Source organism: Sebastes fasciatus, chromosome 10 (assembly GCF_043250625.1).
Source record: "Sebastes fasciatus isolate fSebFas1 chromosome 10, fSebFas1.pri, whole genome shotgun sequence".
Lineage (NCBI taxonomy): Eukaryota > Metazoa > Chordata > Actinopteri > Perciformes > Sebastidae > Sebastes > Sebastes fasciatus.
Window position 1 is genome coordinate 2527861 of NC_133804.1, and position 27140 is coordinate 2555000.

General features: G+C 41.7%; 1 protein-coding gene across 2 annotated transcripts in view; it reads right to left on the reverse strand.

The window, feature by feature from the left end:
- Positions 1-27140, reverse strand: part of LOC141774910 (mitogen-activated protein kinase kinase kinase kinase 4) — a 101477-nt gene that overhangs the window by 59036 nt on the left and 15301 nt on the right. For both annotated transcript variants that reach the window (XM_074647718.1, XM_074647719.1), the window contains exons 3-10: positions 20229-20285; positions 10878-11003; positions 10557-10667; positions 7821-7911; positions 7500-7630; positions 4274-4328; positions 4044-4122; positions 695-867 (exon numbers count right to left, since the gene is read on the reverse strand). In XM_074647718.1, coding sequence (XP_074503819.1) covers positions 695-867; positions 4044-4122; positions 4274-4328; positions 7500-7630; positions 7821-7911; positions 10557-10667; positions 10878-11003; positions 20229-20285 — 823 coding nt within the window. The remainder of the gene's footprint in view (positions 1-694; positions 868-4043; positions 4123-4273; positions 4329-7499; positions 7631-7820; positions 7912-10556; positions 10668-10877; positions 11004-20228; positions 20286-27140) is intronic.

The following is a 27140-nucleotide window of genomic DNA, read 5'->3' on the forward strand; positions in this document are numbered from 1 at the left end:
GTCAACTGTTTGATCTATAGGCTGAGATTTAGTTGGAGACGACAGTCTGATGCTGCTATGACGTTAATGTATGACTGTATTACTGCAGCAGCCTCACACTCAAGCTAACGCTAGCTAGCCATGCTATCACTGTCACCAGCATCATTTAGCGTTTTACCACACTGACAGTGAATATTCACGTATCTTATGTGGCTCAGATGTCAGTGTGAAAGCCTCGGTTAACCCGCTACACCACAGCTTTTCATCATTTTCTCTCCTGTGACGGCGTGTTTCTTTCCCCCAAAAGGGAGCGCAGCCTCGGTGATGACGCCATGCTGGTCTGGTCAATATATCAGACCCACAATACCTCATCGCATGATTTCTAGAAAGAGACATTGCTGTTGAGTTTTTTCAAATATATTTTTGGGGCGCTTTGAGCACCACAAGCCGAATGCCGTCTAGTTCCATTATATTGGAGACATCTCTACGGCCGATATCTCCAACACTCGGCATCTCACACCAAAACTATCTACATTGATAAATAGCGCTACATGTTAGAGGGAAAATATGTATTTTTGATTTTGGGGTGAACTGTCCCTTTAATATTCATAACATTCATCCATTCGCTGTACCCGTTAGTCCGTCTAGCCATCCTTCCATCTCTCACTCCCTCATGTCTGTAGCCTATCTTATTGGTATATCCATTTCTCCTCACCTTTCTCTCTTTTCTTCCTGGTTCTATCCAGGTGATCTTTGAGCATAATGCGAACTTGTCTCTCATTAGCCAGATCTCTGATGAACGCGTGTCTCAGCAGGGCGTCAGTGGTGGGTCGATGTAGGTGGTTTTTGACCAGACAGCTATCGGCAAACGACAAGAACCGCTTCGACCTGTGAAAGACAGAAAGAGACAGCCAAAGAAAGGGAACAGAAAATGTTGGCATGAGCAGGCTGTAGCAGGTTCAGTTTTAGAGACAGAGTGAAGGTACGGGTATCACATGAAACAAATTCAAAGGATTCCCTTTTTAATTCTGAAAACAGAATTAAAAAAGGAATCCATTGGTACCAGCCATGTCATGTTAGCTAGGTCCTTTGACCTCTGACCTCCAGATATGTGAATGTAAATGGGTACTATGGGTACCCACGAGTCTCCCCTTTACAGAAATGCCCACTTTATGATAATCACATGCAGTTTTTGCATGCAGTATAAATGTGTTATTTTCGCCCATTCTAAAAATTGTGTATTTTAATAATTTTTTGCATACTGTTGGCCCAATTGTATTCATATGTGATGAGGTAATTTTAATGTATTGAGACAATTTTTTTAAACTTGATCTTACTGTATAAAATGACCTATGGTGACCTCTAGGATAATCACAGCCTCATGAAACTTTACAGCCACAAACTAGAGACCTAGAGCATTTAGAGGATGGATGGATCAGACTAGAGACCTAGAGCATTCAGAGGATGGATGGATCAAACTAGAGACCTAGAGCATTCAGAGGATGGATGGATCAGACTACAGACCTAGAGCATTCAGAGGATGGATGGCTTTCCTAGCTACATTGATAATAAAGGAGTTTCTGAGCAGTTTCTAGAACAGAAGTGCTCGCCATCCAATCACCAGAAAATACAATTCTTGTAGAAATCTCAAAATGTCAAAAGTTTTTGATCCCAAATCACAGCATGGCTTTTTCTCTGGTGTTCCTCAAGGTCTTGGTGTCTTAATGTGGTATTTTGGATGGATTATTGATCATTTTTTTATCAATTCTTGAGTGGAAATAGTCCCATTTTGGGCTTTTTTAGGGGGGTACAGAGGGTGTTTAGGGGGAGATAGCAGGTCAAAAGTAGATGTCACATAGAAGTGGTGTACATCATCTGAAAGCTGAGAACCTGGAGATTAATTTGAGATGTACCTCAGCACTGTGTGACAAGATGTTCTAGCCATAAATCAGAAAAATAAATAAGATAATTAATGATTTAAAATATGTCCCATAAGTTGTTGCAGCATTTTTTGGGTTGATACAATTTGTTACACAGATTTGGTGCTAAATTTAACCATTTTTTACCTATCGAGAATTGATAAAAAATCATCAAAAATCCCTCCAAATACCACATTAAGATACCAAGACCTTAGAAATAGAAACCAGAAAAAACAGAAAAAGTCATGCTGTGATTTGGTATCAAAGACTTTCGACATTTGGAGATTTCTGTCTGTAAAGGGGAGACTCGTGAGTACCCATAGAACCCATTTTCAGTCACATATCTGGAGGTCAGAGGTCAAGGGACTCCTTTAAAAATGGCCATGCCAGTTTTTCCTCGCCAAAATTTAGCCTCCTTCCTGACAAGCTAGCATGACAGCCTCTGAAAGGCGGTAGAGTTGGCCGAGGTGCCAGCAACCTCAAGGAGTGGACGATGTTAAACTCTTAAACATTTATCCATCATGATTGGTCCCTTTCAATTAAATAATCTCTTTATTAAGTGAATGTTTGCATGAAGAGGACCATAAAACCAAAAAAGTGCAATCCAAAGTCAGAGTGGTTAAGTCAGAACTCAGACAGAAACCAAAAAGTGGAGCAAAGTAAGATGATGTGTAAATCATATGTAGTCCAAATTAAACATGAAAAAAAGAGAACACGGAATGTCTCCAACAGCAAAATGGAACAGACCAATATAAAAAGCAGCACATTTATTATTCAAACATGCTTAAATCAATGACAGCCTCTTAAACATGCTGCAAAATGTAAACTCACCTAGAGAACGTGAGCTAGTAATCACTTGTTGGATATTTACCAAGGCAAATCCTGTCAAAAATGTTGAATTTTGCTCATGAAATATCTGCATACTGAAACACTGACAGACAAAAAATTGGAGAGGTGTGTTGTCCGTGCTCTGAACACACAGAAAACAGGGAAGGAATATGTGTTGCTGCTTAGTTTGTGGTGTGCTTGTCGCCTTGGGGAGGCCCTGAGGTAAAAGGACTAAAGCACTGTGTACCAGCAGACCGTTGGAGCTATTAAAAGCTGTCCTACCAACTAGTGTTCCTGATGACATTAATACTGAATGAAAGACAGCACGAGTTCAACCACCAGTTCAATGTGAAGAGCTTATCCATTATAAATGGAAGGAAAGGAGACAGGATGACAGGAGAGGAGGAGAAGAGAGGAGAGAGAAGGAGAAGGAGTGAGAGAGAGAGAGAGAGAGAGGGGTTAATAATAACAACTCTGATTGAGATTAAAAATGGCAGCAACAACATTGTGTCCATTCTAATAAAAGCCTATTTTAAGACCGGTTGTAAGATTTATCTTGTTGCCTGCTGAACATGCCTGGACATATGGAGGAGGCAACCTGCCAAAATCAAAAACAAATAAATAAATGGCTTGATAAATAAATAAATATGTCATTAAATGTAGCAAAAATAATATTACAAATAAATGTAGCCATTAATTAATTGATAAAATGTGACATAAATGGATATTTCTGTTTCAATTAGCTTCTTTATTTATTCACTCTTCTATTTAATTTTCTCTTTTATTTATTTATGTATTTATTTTTTTATACATTTTTAATTTTTTTATTTATTTTTGACTGTATTTTTAATTTATTCATTTATTTTTGCACTTATTTTTTATTTATTTATTTATGCATGATTTTCCCTTTGCATATCACTCCTTATTTATTTCCCCAAACATATTTATTGCTGTATTGTTTTCTTTATACATTTCTTGACATGTTTCTTTTTACATTTCTTTATGCATTTCTGCATAAGTGGGCTGTCACTCAACGTGTGTGACACATTTATTTATTTATAGAGTCATTTATTCATTATTTTTTATTTCAGCAAGTTGCGTCCTCCATATGGAAGATGCCAGTGACTTTGAGCTGTCAGTTTCTTCGTGGGAAGAAAGTGTTAGTGGGATATCTTTTGTCTGATTGTCTGTTGCATGAAACCCACAACAAAGCCCTGTTTTCAGAAGAGAAATCCTTAACACTGCCATCTACTTCCTGCTGGGTGTATATACAGTCGGTGTGTGTGAGTGTGTGTGTGTGTGTTTTCGCAGACTTACCATTTCTTTGATTTAAGTTTGGGTGGAGCGTTTCGGGGGATCAAAAACAGCGCTCTCATTGGATGCATGTCACACAGAGCTACGAACAGAGATAGAGAGTCAGAGAGAGAGAGAGGACCGTAAAACGGAGGGGTAAATGAATCCTGAGTGGAAATATACGTACAGAAAAACAAACTGTTCAACCATATCAGTGAACAATGTGTGTACGTGTTGATGTATTTGTAACTTACGAGGGGCTCCTTCAGCCATCTCTAAAGCAGTGATGCCTAAAGACCAGAGGTCACTCTGAGGACGACAGAGACAGGAAAAGGTTAAGCCTGGTGCGACACACAAAGCTTAGCTTGACTTCTGTTCATTTCCTGTAAACTTTGGATTTCCTCTTTATATTCAAACAGTGAATCAGTTTGTACGTAGTGTGAGAGCACAGATCCAGGATTTGCAGATACAGTTTCCAAGACTTCAAGCCAAACTTCTGGCATTTTACACAAGAATCAAAGAATCGGTGGATTCCTTTCAATGATCTACTGGATTTTATAAGTCAATGTCTAATTACTTCCAGAAAAGCATACAACTAGCTGAGATTCCATTCAAGGATGTATCTAATCAGTAAGAGTGAAAGGAAACTTTTAGGTCAAAAGTTGGGATGAAGTTTGCTCAGCATCACAAAAGAGTTTTTAAGCTCGCTTGAAAGATTTTCTGACACTGATGAAATTCTGTGTGGCTACAATGCATTATAATCTGCTTATAGCACTAATAAATCCATAATGCTTTATAATAATAATCGTAACACATTATACAGCATTTTATAATGACATAAGGCCAAGCATCATAATACTTCATAATTGCTGGTCACTCACTGACTTTTTTATTTTTGCAAGGATCACAATGTATTATAATTCTAATAGTTGTAATACATTATAATTAGGGCTGTCAATTGATTAAAATATTTAATCGCGATTAATCGCATAATTGTACATAGTTAATCACGATTAATCAAATCATAAATGATCATCACAAATCATAACATGGCAAACTGCAGCCCAACAGGCAACAACAGCTGTCAGTGTGTCAGTGTGCTGACTTGACTATGACTTGCCCCCAAACTGCATGTGATTATCATAAAGTGGGCATGGTACCGATGGATTCATCAGGTTTTCTAGTTTCATATGATGTCAATATCTTCACTCTAGCTTTAAAACTGAGCCTGCTACAACATAAAAATCGCAAGTTGCGTTACGCGTTAAAGAAATTAGTGGCGAATTTGCATTAACGTTATTATCGTGTTAACTTTGACAGCCATAATTATAATCTTTTTTATTATGCATTATTATGACTGTTATAATGCATTATAATGTGATTACAAGTTACTCTAAGTGCTCATTATTTGCTTTAAGGGAAGTGAAAAACTTCAACTGCTAATGTCTACCCTGCATCGTCTTTTAGTTTTGCACTGTCAACACCTCCAAAGCACACATCCATTCACTGCTGATCCACACATTCCATTGTTATTTTACGTTAACCTCAGTTTTAATAAATTCCATTTGTTTCAAGTAAATCTCTTACATGGACACCCTCCCTCCATTTCTTGTTACAAGAAATGTGACAACAGGCCACAAAAGGGCTTGAATTGTGCTAGCGTGCTATACACTAGTAACCGTGACCTGGAGCATATTTTTACATCAATTGTATTTTCTTCTGTTGTCCCTACAGTGATTGTGCGTTGGGCTCTGAGCAAAGCCAAAAGTCGGGTGACCTATACCCTGAACGCATCTTGTGTAAAAACTGAGTGTAAACAAAGTGTCTTAAAGGGTAACTTCAGTATTTATTTTATTCATTCGGTATTTTTAGACCTGGACCCTATTTCATGTTTTTGTGTCTAACTAACTAATGGGGGCAACAATTTCTGAAATTGGTCCAGTATTGAGGGAGAGCTCTGTAGACGGCAGCTGCTCACGGGCTGCAATGTTATCCTATTGGGGCAAGCTGGCAACGTCATTTACATCCACTAAAAGTACTTGTTTTTGCCATGACAGGCTCTGATTGGTATTATAAGTGTCTGACATTATAGACAACGGTGGAATAGTGGAATACATCCATGGTGGAAACAGGGAGAGTTGTTGTGTTGGAGTACAGAAGGCGTAGCTTAGTGTTATCTAAAAAAATGTCAATGTCGTGGCTGAATATTAGGATGATTCCGGCAATGTGGATGAGTTCTTTGAATTCGATTGCAGTTCTTATTTGTTTGAGCCAGAGTATACGGATATTCAGATTTTACAACGAGACTTCTCCTTGAGCTGGACTTTGACACAGTAACAAACAGAGCGGATCAAGCGAAAGGTAAGAAAACGTTTTATTTCTCTGTAGGGTCCTTTCCATAATGATGTCAGACATCTATAATAACAATCTGAGCCTGTCAGTGGCAAAAACAAGCACCTTTAGTGAATGTAACGTTACATTGACGCTGCTCACATGCCCGCACAGCTCGTTTCGCAGATGCCGGTTACAGCGTTATCCCTCAATACTGGACCAATTTCAGAAATGATTGTCCCCATTAGTCACTTAGACACAAAAACATGGTTGGTCCAGGTTGAAAAATACCAAAATGATAAAAATTACATAATTTGATTTTAATCTGGGAATGAAACATCAAATGATGTGTAAATGGGATCTAGTTCAGTCTAATTGCATAACAGTTCATCCGAATCTCTGCTGTCTCTTCCATGCATGTTGTTGCATGTGGTCGATTAATTGCTACATTAAAGTATTGGCATTTATATTTCTTGGTTTTTACCTTCAGACAACATCACATATGGCCTGCATTACAGCAGCTAGTACTAGAGGATAATAACTTTCACAGTACTATTTCATGTTTGAATGTTCTCCATTTTCCTGTTGAATACCTTGCTTATACATTCATGAAAAAGATGAAAAATTATGATGAGAAATGTTTTTAAAGGGGACATATGCTCATTTTCAGGTTTATACTTGTATTTTGCGGTTTCTAATAGAACATGTTTACATGCTTCAATGTTCAAAAACACATTATTTTTCTCATCCTTTCTGTCTGAATAAACCTCTTTTCACCCTCTGTCTGAAACGCCCCCCCCTCTCCCGAAAAGCCCAGTCTGCTCTGATTGGTCAGCTGGTCCACTCTGTTGTGAATGGTCAACCGAACCAAACTCTTCGGACTCCGCTCCAGCTCTGCTCTAACTAGCTTTGTTTTAGGGCGTGCCAAACTATCCGCTAGGCAGGTATTACGAGAATGTGTTACTTGGTGACATCACCACGCAAAGGAAGAAAAGGCAGTTCAGGAGTAGTGTTTTTGTGGGGGAGAGGAACTCCCTTTGGTGTGGACTAACTTTGCAGACCTTTTACATGCACAAAAAACTATATAACACACTAAAGGAAAGGGCTCTTGTTGGCTGAAAACATGACTGTTCTTATGTAAATAAGTACCCTGTAGTCATAAGTGGCCTCGGGGTTCTCGTCACAGGCGATGACCTCCGGAGCCATCCAATAGGGCGTACCGATGAAGGTGTTCCTTCGACCGATCGTCTTATCCAGCTGTGCCGACACTCCAAAGTCAACTGAAACATAAAAAGATATGGGACAATTTCACGTCTCAAAGCAACCACAATCTTTGGTTCTTTATGAGGTGTCTTTTTGCGGTTGTGTGATTTATGTATGTATGCATGACTGTGTGATTGTTCTGCAGATTTGCCTGGAGAAACGCGGATGTGCGTGAGAAACCACGGTGCGTGTGTCGATGTGTCATACCCAGCTTGACTTCGGCGTTCTCTGTGAGCAAAACATTTTGTCCCTTAATGTCTCTGTGAATCACATGATGGGCGTGAAGATGGGAAAGACCCTGGAAGACAAACAGACACACACATAAACACATACAGTGGATACACGCAGTCAGATGACCACAATCACTATAAATATGAAGTCGCAAACACTCCTTTGGAAGAGTAGGAGCATTATGCATTTATTTTGAAGGAAAACTCAACAAAGAGTAGAATATATTTCAAATTTGTTGCCCTGCTTTTCCCCTTCCAGGAGAATTCTGAATAACTTTGCTTTAGGTGGCAGAGTGACCTACTGCAGTAGCACAAAGGCTACCAATCAGTGGCACAGTTTGAATGTGTGTGTGTGTGTGTGTGTGTGTGTGTGTGTGTTTGTACTCTCGCTTCTTCAAAGGAGGTTAAATAAACAGAGGAAGCTTATTTCAGACAATGACTTCACCGTGCTTTGCCGAGTGTCTGTGTGTGTGTGTGTGTGTGTGTGTGTGTGTGTGTGTGTGTGTGTGTGTGTGTGTGTGTGTCTGTGTCTGTGTGTGTGTGTGTGTGTGTGTGTGTGCGTGTGTGTGTGCTGCGATGTTGTAACAATGAAGAGACAGCGTGGCTGACAGCAGCAGGGAAAACACTGGCGACAGTCCAGAGCGCTTTGTCTCTCGAAGTATTTAAAAAAATCATCTCACTTTCGTCCCGTCCTTGCTAACGTCAGCATTAAGGACAGAAATGCTGGAAGTGAGTTGATGTACTGTTTGTGTATGTGTAGGTTTGTTACTAGAGCCACAAACACACAAATGAAACAGTGCAAACATTCTTTCTCAGGACCTTGTGATCTCTCATAATGATAACCATAACATCCTACAGACATGTGTTTTAAACTGGCCTTTTAAGTATATAAATGAAAAGATAAATCAGTTATTGCCTCGGAGTCACAGTGGGGAAAACATGAGAGAGATACTGATCCCTGAACATGAAGAAGTATCGCCGTCAGTTTGGCTTCCTCTCTTTGATGTTTTGGCAAAGAGTCCGACGCTAAAAGTAGCATCATGTTTCTTATACAGTAACTCATCCGGCCTTTAGTTTGCATCCACACGCAAATTACTACTTCTGCTTTTACCAGCACTAAAAAGAGCCTCTACCAGAACAACACCTCAGAAACAAAGCTCCCTTGTTGGGTCTACTACACAAGTACAGTTGTATAGTGTGTATTAAGGCTGGGTATCATTTAAAACAAGGGTTCTCAAACGTTTTTGAGCAAGGGACCCCTTACAGTTCTAATAGATCCAGAGATTTAAACTTACCAGTCTAGAGGTGACTTTCAGAAAGTGCTTCAATTTAAAAAATAATGAATTTATTGCTGTGAGTCACAATTATATCAGAGTTTCTATTGGCCCAAAGCTAATATGGGTGGGAGTAATGGACACAATTTGCTTGTGTTATTGGCACCAATGCTCCCCATCTGTAGATACGCACGTTTTAATCATACAGCACAGTTTTATGATTTATAGCTAATTATTTTGCAGACCCCCTGACAGAGTGCCATGGACCCCCACTTTGAGAATCACTAGTTTAAAGAATGACGATGCCAGTATCAATACCAATACCCTTAAAGTGATACCGATACCAATAGAGTACTTCATTCGATATTCATCATATGAATGGAAGCCGTGTGCGTGTGTGTGTGTGTGTGTGTGTGTGTGTGTGTGTGTGTGTGTGTGTGTGTGTGTGTGTGTGTGTGTGTGTGTGTGTCCCACTGGCTAGCTCAGGGAGCTGTATGTTCCCTCCGCTCCCCAGCTCAAAGCTGCTCCAGGCCGCTCCACTCAAAACGCTCACTGCCCGCTCCAAAAAGAAAAAGTTGCTTTGTATTTTAAATAGGGCTGTAAAGTACCGAACATCTCTTATACATTTAAAGCCTCTATTGAGATTTTCAGATGAAGTTTTGAATGTCTAGCTGCTCCACAGCATCCGCAGACAGCGCAGACACTCTCCTTGCCACAGTATTAGCACCAAGTTGTACATCAGCGATAGCAGACATCATTTCTGTCTTACTTTTATGGTCCTTGAATAGCGTTTCAGCCACCGCAGTCATCGCCTCTTTTACAACGCCACCATCAGTGAAGGGTTTTTTGTGCTTCGTTAGGGTGTGCGCCACTTTAAATGAAGCCTCTGCTGCAGCGTTGGCCTTCTTCGTCGGCTTGGTAAACAGAGACTGCTACCAGCCGGAAAGTCCCGTAAAAAGTCGCCTTGGACTTTGGTGAAGTGGCGTTCGACGCTCACACCGCAAATGAGACGCACACATTTGTCATTCACATTTGTGAAAAAAAACTATTTTTCCTGTTCCTCATGAAAATAGTATGTTTTTTGTCTTTTCTTGGCCTGGCTATTTTCCGCGGTCAGTGTCAGATCTGGTGTGTGCTACTCGTGTGCTACTGACGTAACCAAACTTGGCAGCAGCGTAATTGACAGCTGATTGGCAAATAATCAGTTTGTGTCAGAAGGGGGCGGGATGTCTGTGAATTGGATTGGATAGAAATGTAGGTTTACCAAGTGACTTTGTCTCATCAAATTTGTTTACAAATTCTTTGAACCTTTAGCGAGCGACTCAGAAACGGGTCACGAGCGACGTGTTGGAGACCCCCGCCTTAAAGGTATTCAGTACCGATATCCAACCCTAGTGTGTATGTATGCTGTGGTGCATGTTTTTTTACATCAACCTTACCCTGAGCACCTCTCGGCAGATGTAAGCTATCCAGTCCTCCTTCAGACAGTTCCCCTTAGTCTTCTTCACTAAGTCTGTGACAGAGCCGGCTCCACAGTACTCCATCACCAACTAGATGGACACATAGAGAAATGTCAGGCACACAGGTACCACCCAAAACAACTATCATTATTATGAGAATGATGAAAGAATACACATAATAAGACAGAAACATATGATAATTCCAGAATAAACCCAGAAGGGTAGCAGCTATTTAATTCAAAACATGAGTCATATAGTCGTTTTTTTAACTCAATAGCAATAACAGAGTAGTTTACAAACCCAGAGTTGGTGGTCCTGTCCAGCAGGACCTTTCTTAATAAAAGCTCCATAATAAGTAGCGATGTTTCTATGGTGGGAATAACTCTTCAACATGTTGATCTCCAGTTTGATCTCCTCTTCTTCTTCCTATACATAACAACAGATACAGTAGGAATCAAACAACATGTACAGGATATATATGTGTGATGAAAACATCAATGTCAGACAGTTTGATGGGCATTTAACCTTTTCCACTCCCTGCCCTCTTTTTCATAGACCCATTTCTGTCTTTTTTAGGGGGGTCCAAGGGGTCTTTAGGGGGAGATAGCAGGTCAGCAGTAGATGTCACATAGAAGTGGTGTACATCATCTGAAAGCTGGAACCTGAAGATTAATCTGAGATGCAGCTCAGCACTGTGTGTCCAGTTGCTCTAGTCATAAATTAGAGATAAAAAATAATTGATTAAATAATAAATTAAAATATATTGTGAAAGTGTATAAGGGTTTAGAACATAATGATAAAAGTATATGATGGTCATCCCCCATGCTCTATTATGTCTCATAAGTTGTTGCAGCTATTTTGGGGTTGATACCATTTTTTACACAGATTTGGTGCTACATTTAACCATTTTTTACCTCTAGACAATTAATAACAATGACACAGAGACCTTGAGGAACACCATAGAAAAAGCCATGCTGTGATTTGGTATCAAAATATTTGGACATTTGGAGATTTCTGCAAGAATTGCATGTTTTGGCGATTGGATGGCGAGCACTTCTGTCCATGGAAACAGGCTGGAAACCCCCTTATAGTCAATCTAGCTAGGAAAGCCATCCATCCTCTGAATGCTCTAGGTCTCTAGTCTGATCCATCCATCCTCTGACTGCTCTAGGTCTCTAGTTTGATCCATCCATCCTCTGAATGCTCTAGGTCTCTAGTTTGATCCATCCATCCTCTGAATGCTCTAGGTCTCTAGTTTGATCCATCCATCCTCTGACTGCTCTAGGTCTCTAGTTTGATCCATCCATCCTCTGAATGCTCTAGGTCTCTAGTTTGATCCATCCATCCTCTGAATACTCTAGGTCTCTAGTCTGATCCATCCATCCTCTGAATACTCTAGGTCTCTAGTTTGATCCATCCATCCTCTGAATGCTCTAGGTCTCTAGTCTGATCCATCCATCCTCTGAATGCTCTAGGTCTCTAGTTTGTAGTTGTAAAGTTTCATGAGGCTGTGATTTTATACATTGAGGTCAAGTTTTGAAAAATGGTCTCACTATATGAAATGGCTCCTATTGGGACTAACATCATAACACATGAATACAGTTGGGCTCATTGGATCCATAAGAGACTCAGCTTCACACTGATACCCAATTTATGTAATTCAAGACTGTTTAGGGACCCCAGTATGCAGAAATATTCAAACACACCATTTTAGAATAGGCGAAAATAACACATTTGTACTACATGCAAAAAACTGCATGATTTTAGCCCCAAACTGCATGTGATTATCATAAAGTGGGCATGTCTGTAAAGGGGAGACTCGTGGGTACCCATAGCACCTATTTACATTCAGTGATCTGGAGGTCAGAGGTCAAAGGACCCCTTTGAAAATCACGATGCCAGTTTTTCCTCGCCAAAATTTAGCGTAACTTGGTAGCATTATTTAGCAGTCTTCCCAATATCCTAGCATGACAGCACTCTAGCTCTAAAGCTTGCTACAGCCTATGAAAAAGGTAAAGTCGGCCGAGGGCACTAGCACCCTCAAGGAGTGGAAGAGGTTAAACAGTAGTAGAGTTCTACATAGAGCAGTACTAAGTGTCATACTTCTGCTTTGAGAGTAACTCCTCTAGATCCCCATCCTCACTTCCTGCTTTTCTTCCTTCGAGAATGACATCAAACTATACATCAGAAATATGGCATGTTTAATCCTGCTTACGCTGAGGTTCATCTACAAAGTTTGAAAGGTGGCACTTTCTAAAACTTTTCCTTTTTATTTCCATTTCCATAGAATCCATACAACGCAAACACGTACACATTCAGACAGATAGCATCTCCAATCAGACTGTTGTGTAACCTCTAAATAGCCTTTCACCCAGCTATTTGACCTTAATTCAACTACTGCTATTTCTCGACAAAACAACTAGGGTTGGTCAGTGTTACGAGACGCAAGGACCAAAAAAAAGAGAGCAGAGGAAACTGAGTGCGGTAGTTTTTGTTTTCTCGGTATAAATCCCGGAAATGACTTGTGACTTCTCCAATTCACTGAACCCCTAAATCTACACTGGACTGGAGGAGAGCTGGAGGAGAAGAGGAGAGGTGGAGCAGGAGGAGCTGGATGTGGCTGTTCATCAGAGAAGAGGAAACAACAGAGAGCTTCTCCCAGTCACTGACCTCCTTTAAATCTCCACAGGACAGGAGGGGAGAAAATGACAAGGCAGAGTTTGAACTTTCACCTCCCTCGAGAAGGGAGATAATAGCCAAGCATTTCCTGCTACAGAGTTTGTCTGCAACACAGAAGACCCAGAAGAATTCCATCTACAGGAAAGAAACCAGTGTCCCCAGTTCTGCAATAAGCTAATTTTTAGCAAAGTATAAAGTGGAAAGAAGCATAAAGTATGACCAGTTTGTAATACCTGGTTCCTGACATAATAGAAACTGCACAGAAACTACTTAAACCAGTGTTGTTTACATTTTTTTCAGTTAATCAATTAATTATTTGGTAAGTAAAATGGAAGAAATGGTGAAAAATGACCATCACAACTTCCTACAGCCCAACGTGACGTCTTCACAACAGTCCAAAACCCAAAGAGATTCTGTTTCCTATCACATTCAACAAAGAAAAGCAGCAAATCCTACCAATTGAGAAGCAGGGCAAACAACTTGCTGTGACAACAAAAAGCTGTGCTTTGAACTAAATGCTAACATAAGCAAGCTAACGTCCTCACAATGACAATGCTAACATGTAACATAAGCAAGCTAACATCCTCACAATGACAATGCTAACATGGCCATGTTTAGCAGGTATAATGTTCACCATGGTCACCATTTAAGTTTACAATGTTAGCATACTAATTGATGTTAATTAGCACTAAACACAAAGTACAGCTGGGGCTGTTGGAATGTCATTCATTTTCACTAGGACAAGTTCACATTTTGACCCGATGATGACCGCTAGATGAAAAGTTAAGAAGAAGTAAGGGATTATCAAAGTCAGTTTAGGGTTCATCCTCTGGGAACCTGTACCTGTCTGTACAAAATTCCAAATTTCAGTGACATAAGTGTTGGATTGAACGGAACGACCGCCAGAACCAATTGCCTTCTCTAGAAATATTGATTATCAGTCGCTAATGAATTTTCTGTCGATCAAGTAGTCAATAAATCCACAAATATTTCACCTCTACAGACATTGACGCATTGATTAGAATTTACACTATATACCTTAACACACCAGTGGAATAACGAATTAACGACACGGAAATGTGAAAATACTCGCCTGCGAATATTATATATCCAAGGCTTTTATTGTCAACGGTAAAAAAGGAAAGAGTGAATTTGGTCTGTGCTGCCTTTGTCAAGGTAATAAAGGTTGGCATCTTGGATCAGACTACGGAGCCTCCATGTTGTTGTTTCATAAATATAGTCTCATAGACTCAACCCGTCCCGTACAATGGGATTGGTTGATGCCTTCATTCGCAGTGCGAAAGCTCCGAAAATCAACCTAGTTTCGAAAAAAAGTGTAAATTTTTCGCCTCATAATATTTACATTTTGTGTGAAAGTATTCATCTAAAAAAAGGCAGTTGGAAAAAATATATTGATGTTTGAATTAATAGCACGAACAAACGCCTCCAATCTGTGAAGACCTATAGCATATTCCTCTGAGGCCCTGTTCAGACCTGGTATTAACATGCGCCCTCAGTGATCCGATCACAAGTGGACAGCTCTGAGTACAGGTGTGAACGCACTCAAGACGCATTGAGGACGCATTGAGATCGGATCTTTCAGACCACATTCAGAGTTGGTCCGGGCCACATATGACCATTCTTTTAGTAGTGTGTACGCAAATGTGTCCTGGGCCACATTAAGGACCGCCTACTCATCTGACGTCCAGCTGGGATCCGCGGGATCACCGCGCCCCTAAGGTGAATAAACAGGCGAGCGCTCGACTGCCTCGCAGCACGGAAACGGCCTCTTTGCTAAAGGGTACATAGTCTACAGACTATCAGACTGGGAACAGGAAGTGCATTATTATCGTACTGTCGGAGATGTATTAGTGTTTTTGTTCTGCTGCTTTGCGTGGAGCTAACACCCGCCCGCCTGACCGCCTGCTCGCTCTCTCTCCTCCCCGGCTTTCTGGAACTCAGTACCCGCTGTTTTCTGGCAAAGACAACGTTGCCAGCGGCGCGGTGGTCCCCGGGGACCGCCGGTCCAAAAATCTTATATTTCGATGTTATAAAAATGTTAATAAAATGTACCCAAATCCACGATATTACTACCGACATTCCTGTAGTACTACGTCACAACGTCTGCTGTATTAGCCGTGTGTTTACCGTTAGCCGTTAGCCGTATATTTGCATATAGAGCGGGAAAGTGAGATCGGATCACAAGTGGCCACTGAAGACGCATGTGGAGACGCACTCTAATGCCAGGTGTGAACAGACATACTTAAGCCTTGGGCACACTGCCCGCTTCAAGCTCGCGTGACGGCAGCGTCGCGTCGTGGCTGCGTGATGCCCACCTAGGGTGTTCACACTAGACGCGAGTTAGCTGCCTGTCGGGAGCGTGTCTGCTACCTGTCAGCTGTGTTTCTGGTGCTGCTGACAGCCCTTTCTTTCTACATAGAGTTTGCCTTTTAATGGCCATTTAACTTCATGATAAATATAATTTATATTTATTTTAGACAGAGAAAGGTTCAGAAACGTGTGGTAATTAGTAAATAATAGTAATAATCCACAATTAAAACTCAGTACTGTATTCATTTATGATGCTTTCCAAGTCACTGTTTGTTCCACATCACTGTCCGGCACATATTTCAGAATAAAAGCCTTGTGTTAACAAATGAAGGAATTATGTGCAAAGAAAACCCGCTTTAGGGCTTTTATTTCGAAATGAAAGCAGGAAGTGTTGATTTAAACCCCATACGTTATCAATTTTTTGAGCTCCCAAAGTTACTGCTTGTTTCACAGCACTGACTGCTCATATTTCAGAATAAAAGCCTTGTGTTAACAAATGAAGGGATTCTGTCTATAGAAAAAACGCCTGAGGGCTTTTATTTTGAAATGAAAGCAGGAAGTGTTGATTTAAAAACAAGTTTACTTAACTTTACTTTTTTTTCATCTCCGTAACATATTCTACAGATAGACCTCGAAACTGTAGTAAAGTCTTGCTGGTATGAAGTTAATATACAGTCACTAGATCCCTTTCACTGTCTGTGACATATTCTACAGATGTCTAGACATGTAAACTGTATTATGTAGCTGATATGATGTCCATATACTGCCAATAGATCACCTTCACTGTCTGTTGCTGCTGGGACACGCAGCTGAGACGCGAGAGGCTCGCGTGTAAATAGGCGACCCTTCTATCCTATAAAATAGACGCGCGTCTCATGCGGGCAGTGTGTCCACTCTAACCTGTTAACATGGACGCCAAAATAAAAAACAACACGCCACGCGAGACTCACGCGAGCCTGATGCGGGCAGTGTGTCCACCACTTTAGAGCTGTCCACTTGTGATCCGATCACTGAGGACGCATCTTATTACCAGGTCTGAACAGGGCCTGAGAGAGAACTTCTCAGAGGACAGGATAAGGTTCAGCCTGACCACATTAGAAATAATACGATCAATCATTGCTTTGCTACATTATGGACAACATGTTTCACAACCTGCTGCAACATGCTTTTATTAGGCCACATTAAACCCCATTCTGCTGGCACTGGTGCTACATCTGTAAACCACCAGCAATATTCAATAAAACCTCCACACCTCTCCTGTTTATCCCCACGTACAGCTGGAAGACCACAAGGCAGAGCACACAGAGTCAAATCAACTCCTTCTTTAGACCCAAACTAAGAGTTAAAGGTGTAATCCGTAATCCACATACAGCTGTGAGGCTAACCTCTCCACTAGAATTCAAAATACAGTATCAGAGAGATTGTTTTTCATCCTCAAATTGATTTACAGTATGATGCGCTTTATTAATATTATATATCACGGGAACTATCTGAGATTGTGGCTTTAAAAGTTAACAGAACTTTAATATCAAGGAAATTCTCCTGGAATCTAATAAAAAACTACTTCTGGGTCAAAACAGAAATATTGGTGGGACTCAGAGAACTGTGAGAAAGAAGATACTATTTCATGCAATTTAATTTTGTCAGGCGAGCAGTATATTAAAGTAGATCTCTGTTTGATCCTCGTGTGTCTACGCTTTGGGGAGGGAGTTAGGAGAGGTTGTCAAATGCACTGTAAGAGTTCCATCGCTTCAATTACCTGCATGAGGGGGGAGAGAATTGAATTGGGAATAGATAAGAGGGAGACAAACTGCAAAAACTACTCATTTAGTCCAATAATGTGTTTTAAAATGTGTTTTCACAAGTGCAAACACCCGCAAATGCTGTGATATTGCTTCATTTGTTTCTAAGGCGCATTGTTTAAAGGAAATACAGTACCTCCCTTAGATAATATCTTGTGTTCTGTATTCTTTAGGGATAATGTCACTTGAAGGAAAAAAGCTGCAATACAACAGAAAGACAACTAGAGAGGAAGGTTTCAAACAACTCTGTTAGCAGCTCTTGATGCCTTAAAACTAACGGACTAATTACACTCATTCCTTTGTCGATCATGACAGTTTTGTAACACTGTTTGTCTCTCTCTTTTCTCTCCTTCTCCTCCCTCTCTTTTCATCTGATATTTTGTGGACCTATTTATTCCCCCCCTTTGTTTTAGCTATGCTTGAACATACTGCAATATTGTATATAGCCGGCAGATGATCCTTTGGTGGAATCACTAGTTTAAACTTCTCAAACCATTCCAACTTTTAAAACCAAATGACACCAGCAAGTGTGCTTGATTAGTGTGTCTTCAACATCACAAATAGATATCAAACCAAGGAATGAAATTAGCACCTGCCACCTGCAGGTTAAATGTTGGCTGTGGCAGGTAAAAAATTCAGGTCAACTGCCACCATGGCAGTTAAGTTTTCCTTAAATTGAGAAATATAATTTTTTAGGGCTGTCAAAGTTAACGTGATAATAACACGTCAACGCAAATTTGTTTTAACGCCACTAATTTCTTTATCCATTGGTACCAACTGTGTCATACTAGCTTGTGGTAAAGGAGGCTAAATAACGTTCCAAACTTGCGCTGACCTCAAGATATGTGAATGTAAATGGGTTCTATGGTACCAACGAGTCTCCCCTTTGCAGACATGCCCACTTTATGATAATCACATGCAGTTTGGGGAAAGTCATAGTCAAGTGAGCACACTGACACACTGACAGCTGTTTGCCATGTTATGATTTGAGCATATTTTTTATGCTAAATGCAGTACCTGTGAGGGTTTCTGGACAATATACGTCATTGTTTTGTGATGTTAAAGGGACTGTTTGTAAGAACCAGTAATGTCTTGTTAACAGCGACACCTGTGGCCGTTAAGTCAACGAAAGTCAGCGTCCTGTTGCTCGCGCTTGTGCTCGCTCTACATAGACATGAACGAGCATCACTCAACACAGTGAGGAGACACACGTCAGCTAAAAGCACAATATCACTCTATATTTCAGCTGCTTGGCAGTAATGTTAGCTGACCAGACGAAGGTCTCTCCCTGAATCAATGCTGATCCTAGTGTTGGCTTTTCCCGCCTCAGCCTCCCGACCGTGGCCGGAGGGAACAGGGGAGACACCGGAGTTTTGGTCGGAGACGATAACGTTTCTCTCTGCGGAGCCCCGTCACTTCACAAGACACGGGAAACCTCTGTTGGTCTGGAGGAGCTGCAGCAGTTATTTCTGCACAAACGTCCACTAGATTCACTAGATATTCTCAGAGCTAAACTAACTCTTCTACAGTGTGGAGTGTGCACGCATGCACGTGAGAGTGGAGCGAAAGAGTGAGAAGGAGTGCGGTGTGTGAGTGAAGGCGAGGAGCAGAGAAGCAGAGTACAGCAGAGACTCCGGTCCTGGAGACCAAAGCTACGGTCTCCCCCGCGTCCTCCGACCGCGGCCAACACTGTTTAACAGACGGGCTTCACTAGATAGAACCAAGAGGTTTTGGTGCTTCACTGTAGTTCGTGTTGGAGTCTGAGTCTCAACAGCGTAGCCACACGCGAGCACGCATGGTACACCGAAAACACAAACAGTCCCTTTAATTGATTTCCAATAATAGCTAAATACATACATTTGCATATAGCAAGCATGTTTGCCCACTCCCATGTTGTTAGGAGTATTAATTACTTGACAAATCTCCCTTTAAAGTACATTTTGAAACAATAACAAAATGTGCATTTAATTTCCGAATATTTACGATTCAATATTTTAATCGATTGACAGCCCTAAGAAAAAAAAAATACTTTTTTCCTTTTTGAGTGCTTATATTTTCTTACACAGGGAGGATAAAGGACAATTGATTTAAACTAAGAGAGAACTCCAGCAATTTGGTGTTGCACTTCCGTTAAGTTGGGGCTTTAACGAGGGAAAGATTAGAAAAGATTTGGTCAAAAATCAATGCAGCACAGGTTGGCATATCCTGATTGTCCCTCCAATGGGTCAAACTCCAAAACCACTGGATACTACATTTCCCATCATTCCATTTAATAGCATCTTTCATGAGACCCAATGCCTCTTAAATGCCAGTTTCTTTAAAACCCTCCACGACTCCAGTTTGTGATGCTGGCTTTCTTTACACATTCACAATCCTCCATAACATCATCAAGGTTGTTTTTTTTCAGATTTTGAAACTCTCCCTCCAGAGCCACAGAGGACTTTATACAACTGCTTTCACAGGCTGAAATGTTCTCTTCACGGCAAATAAACTGCACTTTATGTGTAAAATCAGTGGAATCGCCCCTTTTGTTTTTGTCTTTTTTCAGACATTTTGAGTACCCATGGATGCCCTGTATGATGGGATCTGTGTAAATGATTTCCTACACGGAATAAAACCAGGTCAGCTGTGTGGATCATGCGTGTAAATAAGGCATGTTATGTACAATTTACACTGACAGCATGATTATCAGATGGTTCTGGCAATGCTAAGATTAATTACCCTTGATGTTTTAGATTTAATATTCACATTTGCTCTCCAAAGACAGGAAAAGGGAAGAGGAAAGAAGAAACGGTGGGTAGAGATAGAGAAAGTGTAATTTTATGAAATGCTCTTTTACCTCTGTGACTTCCATGACTTTGATAGCTGCCAACTGGCCCGTCTTGACATGACGACCCTGGAGAAATACATGAGGAAAAAGTTAAGATCACAACAGACTAAAACTAGAATCAATGCTTCGTGGTTGTATGCCTCTGCCAACAAGAAAAGTTGCAGTTTACATCCATGGCTGTCCAAAATGTCACATTTTATCCTATTAGACATTTGCGTGAAATTGTCATAATTAGCATATGAATTCTTGAGTTATGGCCACTTGTTTTCTGAAGTCACAGTGAGATATCGCTTTCACGAGAACGGGTCGGACATCAGCCTGACCTTGACCTTTGACAACCAAAATCTATTCAGGTCATCATTGAGTGCAAGTGGACATTTGTACCAAATTTGAAGAAATTCCCTCAAGGCATTCCTGAGATATCGAGTTCACGATAGGGATGTGCATTCCAAGCAAAAATACTATTCAAAAATCACTGGGAATTATTCGGTTATTATTTGAATACACCCCCCCCATGGGATGGGCAGACAACCCGAAAATATAATGCCTCAGACCACGGCTGTCGCCGGCGCAGAAGCAAAAAAAAAGTAGTACTCACATGTAAAGGAATGGTGTATACTGGTGTAAACAAATCTTTATATGTAGAAAAAGGCATACAGTTTGATGAACAACATAATTCAGTACTGTGTACTGAAGCCTGGGATTAGAGTCCTGTCAGTAAGTAACACCCCCAAATCACACAAGATCACAAATTCACCACAATTCATCAAAAGCATTTTGTCTAATGAGTTTATGCTGCAGTTTGCATGCAAAAAAAAAAACAGAGGAAAAAAAGCCAGATTTTGGCAAAATTGTGGAATAAACTCTGCAGAGGGACCTGACCTGTGGCTCTGTACTGCAGGGTTTACGCCAGTGCAAGCCTGGCGGCCCGCCGGGCATAAGCATCGTGGAATTATGTATTTTTAAGATGCTTTAAACTAAAATGTGTTACAAAAGTAGCAAGCTCCTTTAAGGAATTACTCAGTGCGTCGGTTGTGCGTTTAATGTTAGCAAGTGTTGGTGTGCGGTTGAGAGAGAGAGAGGGACCAAGAGAGAGAGAGAGGGAGCATGTGTGTGATGTACTGACGGCGAGTATGAACAGTATATTTATGAGCATAGCAGTGCAGTGTGTGTACGGTTTAGGTCGGTGAAGATATGCTACAACCAAGCTCCAAGGAACAGCACCAGGCTTTGAAGCTAATTTTCCTAGTGGCCAAACAGCGGTAGTACAACTTCTGTGTTTGTCACGTGATGCCAAAAATACTTTTTTCCCATAGACTTACATTGGGAAAGACATCTGTAAATTAGCGGATAACTTTTTTGAAGAAAATCAACTCACCAGTAAGTCACCAGTAAGAACTTATTTAAATCATTAGGTCCGAAAAGTTGTAAAATGGACTAACAGCTGAATCCAGAGTTATTTCCCTTCCTCCGTTCATGTGAATGAGACCCAGACTGAGGCTGGACCGAGATCTGGGAGGCGCGGTTAAAGGAAACGCTAGTGTGCCTGCTCTATGGAACCAATGGATGTGGAAGATCCCTGGATGATCCAGGTACTTTATGTCTCGGCAGTCGAGCCATTTTGGCTTCATGTGCCACTGAGCAACTCTCATAGGAATGAACTGGAGCCCGCCTCCAACGCTGTATCCAGTTCTCTTTATACATCCATGGCTAGAACCTCCTCCTCCGTTTACTGAAGGGGTTAGCCCTGAAGCTAGCCACAACTTCGGCTCAGGCCCGTTTAAGGTGGGCTGTTAAGGTGGACCAGCGCTCTTCTCATTATGACAGCACCCCAAATCCCCACACCCCGCCGTTACTGCCGGTCGTAACAACCTTTCTGACGGAAACCCCGGTGAAACCTGGATGAACTGGATTACACAAAAATATTCCTGACTCCATATATAAAAATCAAACATGTTTAAAATGATCACCAAAGCAGGATTGCTTTGTGAACAGAATTCACACCATTACTTTCCCGAGAGTTGACGAAAGTGTGACTAATGTAGTGATAAAAACAAAAGTGAATCATCACACACTGGGAGGCTCAGGGCAATTTTCTTCATAGATTCATATTCATTAAAACACAAGTGCAACTGTGTGAACAGTGTTTGAAGTGATCTTGATGGGAACAACGGGCAGATCAAAATGTCAAATATTATAATTCAGAAACACAGAACATTGGTGGCCCAGACTCTCACACATTTGGTCCAATTGATGTTAAAATCACAACTATAATCAGCCCAACAACTGTAACTGTACACACACACACACACACACACACACACACACACACACACACACACACACACACAGACACAGAGACACAGACATTACAACACCTCCTCTGAGTGACTACTTGGATTGTGATATCATTTTCAGCGCTGGACATGGCTATGTCTACATAATTTCATTTTCTCATGAGAGGCCCAGTCAGAAAGAACAAGACAGGAGGTGACATGAGAGAGGGAGCCGGCCAGAGCTGTTAAGTGCAGTCAGGTGAAAAGGGGAAAATTGAAAACCTTGTCATGAGTCAGAAAGCTGACAAGATACTAGAGTAGCTACTCTATAAGCCTTTAAGCTGTGATGTATGACAGGGCTCTGAGCGTGTGTGTATGAAACAGACCGGAGGGCAGGACAAATCCCACTATACTCAATCAGTCAGCTAATATTCAGGTACAGAAAAACTGTGGGACGAAGATGGATGGACAGCTTGAAAATAAACATTCTTAATATCTGCCTATTTGTGTTTTATTTTCTCTGCAGCTAGAAGCTTCTCTTTCCAAAGACATATTACTCAGAGGACCACTATATGCATTATATAGTAGACCATGGAGGACAGCAGAGTGTTGAAACCTGTGTGTCTAAATCAAGTATGTCCACATCAGAGAAGTCTTCAGGAGATTCCAAGATTTAATGTGATTAGTTCAAACACATCAGTCATAACACAGCTGAATGGACACGGTGTATGTGTTAATATGATTATCTTATGATGTGGTCTACATTCAGAGAGTGGGATGGGCTCAACTAGATGTCATGAGGAGCACGTCTCTCTATACTGTACTGCATGCTGTTTCATCGCTGTATAAACTAACGGTAGCATGAAGCATTTTAGTCGGCAAGCTTATGCTAACAAAGTTAGCTAACCAATCAATATAGATGATGGTACCACCACTGCTCATTTCCTTCTCACATTAGCAGAGGGGTTTCTTATTTCAGCGGAGGCTGGGCAAACCCTGAAATGTATCTGTGACGACAATATGTAAAATGACTTGAGGTATTGGTTGGCATAAGAAATTTATGGATGTCACTATACCAGAAATTTAGTAGTCGATACGCCCACGAGTCTCCCCTTTACAGACATGCCCACTTTATGATAATCACATGCAGTTTGGGGCAAGTCATAGTCAAGTCAGCACACTGACACACTGACAGCTGTTGTTGCCTGTTGGGCTGCAGTTTGCCATGTTATGATTTGAGCATATTGTTTTATGCTAAATGCAGTACCTGTGAGGGTTTCTGGACAATATCTGTCATTGTTTTGTGTTGTTAATTGATTTCCAATAATAAATATACATAATAATGCAAAATAAAATAATACCTAATATATATACATAAAGCAGCATATTTGTCCACTCCCATGTTGATAAGAGTATTAAATACTTGACAAATCTCCCTTTATGTGTGATTAATCGCGATTAACTATGGACAATCAAGCAATTAATCGCGATTTAATATTTGAATCGATTGACAGCCCTTAAAACAATAATTCCCATGTACTTCAACATACACATACACACATACACAGGAAGTTTAACAGGTCATAATTCTCTCTCTATTATCTATTCTTTATGAAAACATCTCCTTCAAACAACTGGAAGTTTCTTGCCCAAAACTACATTTTAGGAGATTACATTTGAACACATCATAATAACGTCAGAATTTACCTTTGCCCAATACTCATTTTTACTGAACAGAGCCTGAACGCATCAACGGCACCTCCGATGTTGAAATAGGCAGGACGAGAGCTAGTTACCGTTAACTAGCTCTCGTCCTGCCGATTTCAACACATATTTGCTGGCTACAATGTAGCATTATCAAGGAAAAAATAGGATGCGTTCCCTGAATGCCTTGATATTGAGTTTAATAAATCCCAAACACATTTTCTATCGTCCTCAGAACGATGTTAGTCTCGAGCCCTGGCGGTACCTGTGATACTTTAGAAAGAAAGAGTACCATCACGTTTTCAGAATTTTGGCATGGACTTGGTACCTACGTATCAGTTCTCATGACAACACTACAAGAAAAACGGCATGCTTGGGAACACCTTATGTATAAATAGTCTCAACAGGCATCAACATGTATGTTAATGTAAAATGTCAAAGGGTAGAAAACAATAATAAAACAGCGTAACTAGGGGTGGGCGATACATCGAATATAGTCGATGAATTGCGGCTTGTCCCACGCGCGGTGTATAAAATGACTATATTGCGAACAATCGATTACAAAGTGTCATGTAATGTTTTTAAGCTACCCCACCGGCATGAGACTCGATTTGGCATTTCCTTCTCTCCCTCCCTCTTTTGCGGAGAAAGCTCTACCGGAGTTCTACATTTCAGTGAGAGAAAAATTGGCCAACCAGCTAACAGAGGTGACCCACTTCTCCACAACTACCGATCTGAACGTCCAGCTAACGGAGTGGACAAGACTGCAGTGCTTTGGCCACAGGCAACAGCTCGAGATTGGTGAGTCTTTCTACTAGGGGTGTTAACAATTAACCGTTTAACCGTTAACCGACATTAAGAGCTTTAACCGATTAACGCTATCCGTTAAAACGGTTAAAAGAAATATTAATAATTAATTAAAATGCTGAGAAAAACTCAGATGAGCGACTCGTCTCTTTAATGAGAAAAGCTGGTCCACCTTAAGAGCCCACCTTAAGAGGTGGAGCCGGAGTTACAGATACAGGAAGTCGGCTCCGGTCTCTGGCTCGCTTGAGCGGAGGAGATGTAGCCTCGTAGCATTTATCCACCTACAAATAAACTGTACACACACTGTCTGCTACACCTACGTTCACAGCTAGAACATCACCGACAAACCCACACTACCTGCTGACACACACACACGGCCTGTCGTACACTCGCAAAAGTTACGCTGCAATGACTGAGTGGCGGCGATCACGCAGAGCTAGAGCTGCTAACGTAGCACAAAAACACACTCTGTTTGTCGGACAATAGCTATCGTTAATCCAGCAAGACAGAGTATCGTTACGGCGGGCAGACACACAGCTGACAATCTGCTAAACTAAACTAAATGTGCGGTGGAGACTTTTACTGGGAAAGTGGCTTCATGTCCGCATCGTAGCTGCTACTAAGTTCCTGGACTTTTTCCAGGACAAAGTCGAGTCCATCCATCAGCAGCTCCTGGTGCCTGCCCACCTCCCTCCACACACACCTCAGCCACTGGGCGTGGCTCCCTTGGATGTTCGCCTGCCTCAGTGCTCCCTCTCCTTCTTCTCCCCTGTATGTGCTCCTCAGGTCGCAAAGTTGGTCACTAAGGCCAAAGCCTCCACCTGTTCTCTGGACCCCATGCCCACAGCCTTGGTCAAGGCGTGCCTACCTGCCCTGTGCCCCATTATGGTGAACATCATCAACTCCTCCTTGGCATCTGGTTTTGTACCCGACAGCCTCAAGATGGCATCAGTCACTCCCATCCTCAAAAAGCCAGGTCTGGACCGGGATGACAGCAACAACTACCGACCGATCTCCAACCTTCCTTTCCTGAGCAAAATTCTGGAAAGAGCAGTGGCCGCCCAACTCCATCAACATATGGCCAACCATGAGCTCTACGAAACGTTTCAATCTGGCTTCAGACCACACCACAGCACAGAGACCACCCTCATCAAAATCACAAATGACCTCCTCATCGCTGCAGATTCTGGTCACATCAGCATCCTCGTCCTCCTGGACCTCTCAGCTGCCTTCAACACAGTCTCCCACACCATCCTCCTCACCCGCCTATCTGACTACCTTGGCCTCACCGGTTCAGCTCTCTCTTGGTTTCAGTCCTACCTCACAAACAGAAAACAGTTTGTCACCATCAGAGACTCCAGTTCCACCCCGGCCCCAGTCAACCATGGCGTAACTCAAGGCTCTGTGCTGGGACCCCTCCTCTTCACCATATACATGCTCCCCCTTGGTCAGATCATCCGCCACCACGGTCTCAGCTTTCATTCATATGCTGACGACACACAACTATATCTCAGCACCAAACCATCCACCCAGCTACCCCCACAGTCACTTGTAAACTGCCTACATGCAATAAAAATCTGGATGTCATCTAACTTCTTAAAACTCAACAGCAACAAAACCGAGCTCATGGTTGTGGCTCCCAAGGCCCTGCTCCGGAAGGTTGGAGATCTCCACCTGGATGTTGATGGCTGTTCCTTCTCCCCATCCTCGGAAGTCCGCAACCTATCACTATCATTCCAATCTCATATCAGGTTCATCACCAAATCCGCCTTCTTCCACCTCAAAAACATCTCACGTCTCCGGCAATCACTCTCTGACTCTGTGGCAGAAACCCTCATCCACGCTTTCGTCACCTCCCGTTTGGACTACTGCAATGGAGTTCTGTCCGGGGTTCCCAGCAAAGCCCTGGACAGGCTCCAGTATGTGCAAAACTCGGCTGCCAGGGTTCTCACCCGCACCAAGCCCTGGCAGCACATCACCCCCACCCTCATCCACCTCCACTGGCTCCCGGTCAAGTCCCGCATCACCTACAAAATCCTCCTCCTCACCTACAAATCCCTCAACGCCCTGGCTCCTCAGTACCTATCTGACCTCCTCCACCCTTACACACAGCCCCGGAACCTTAGATCCTCAG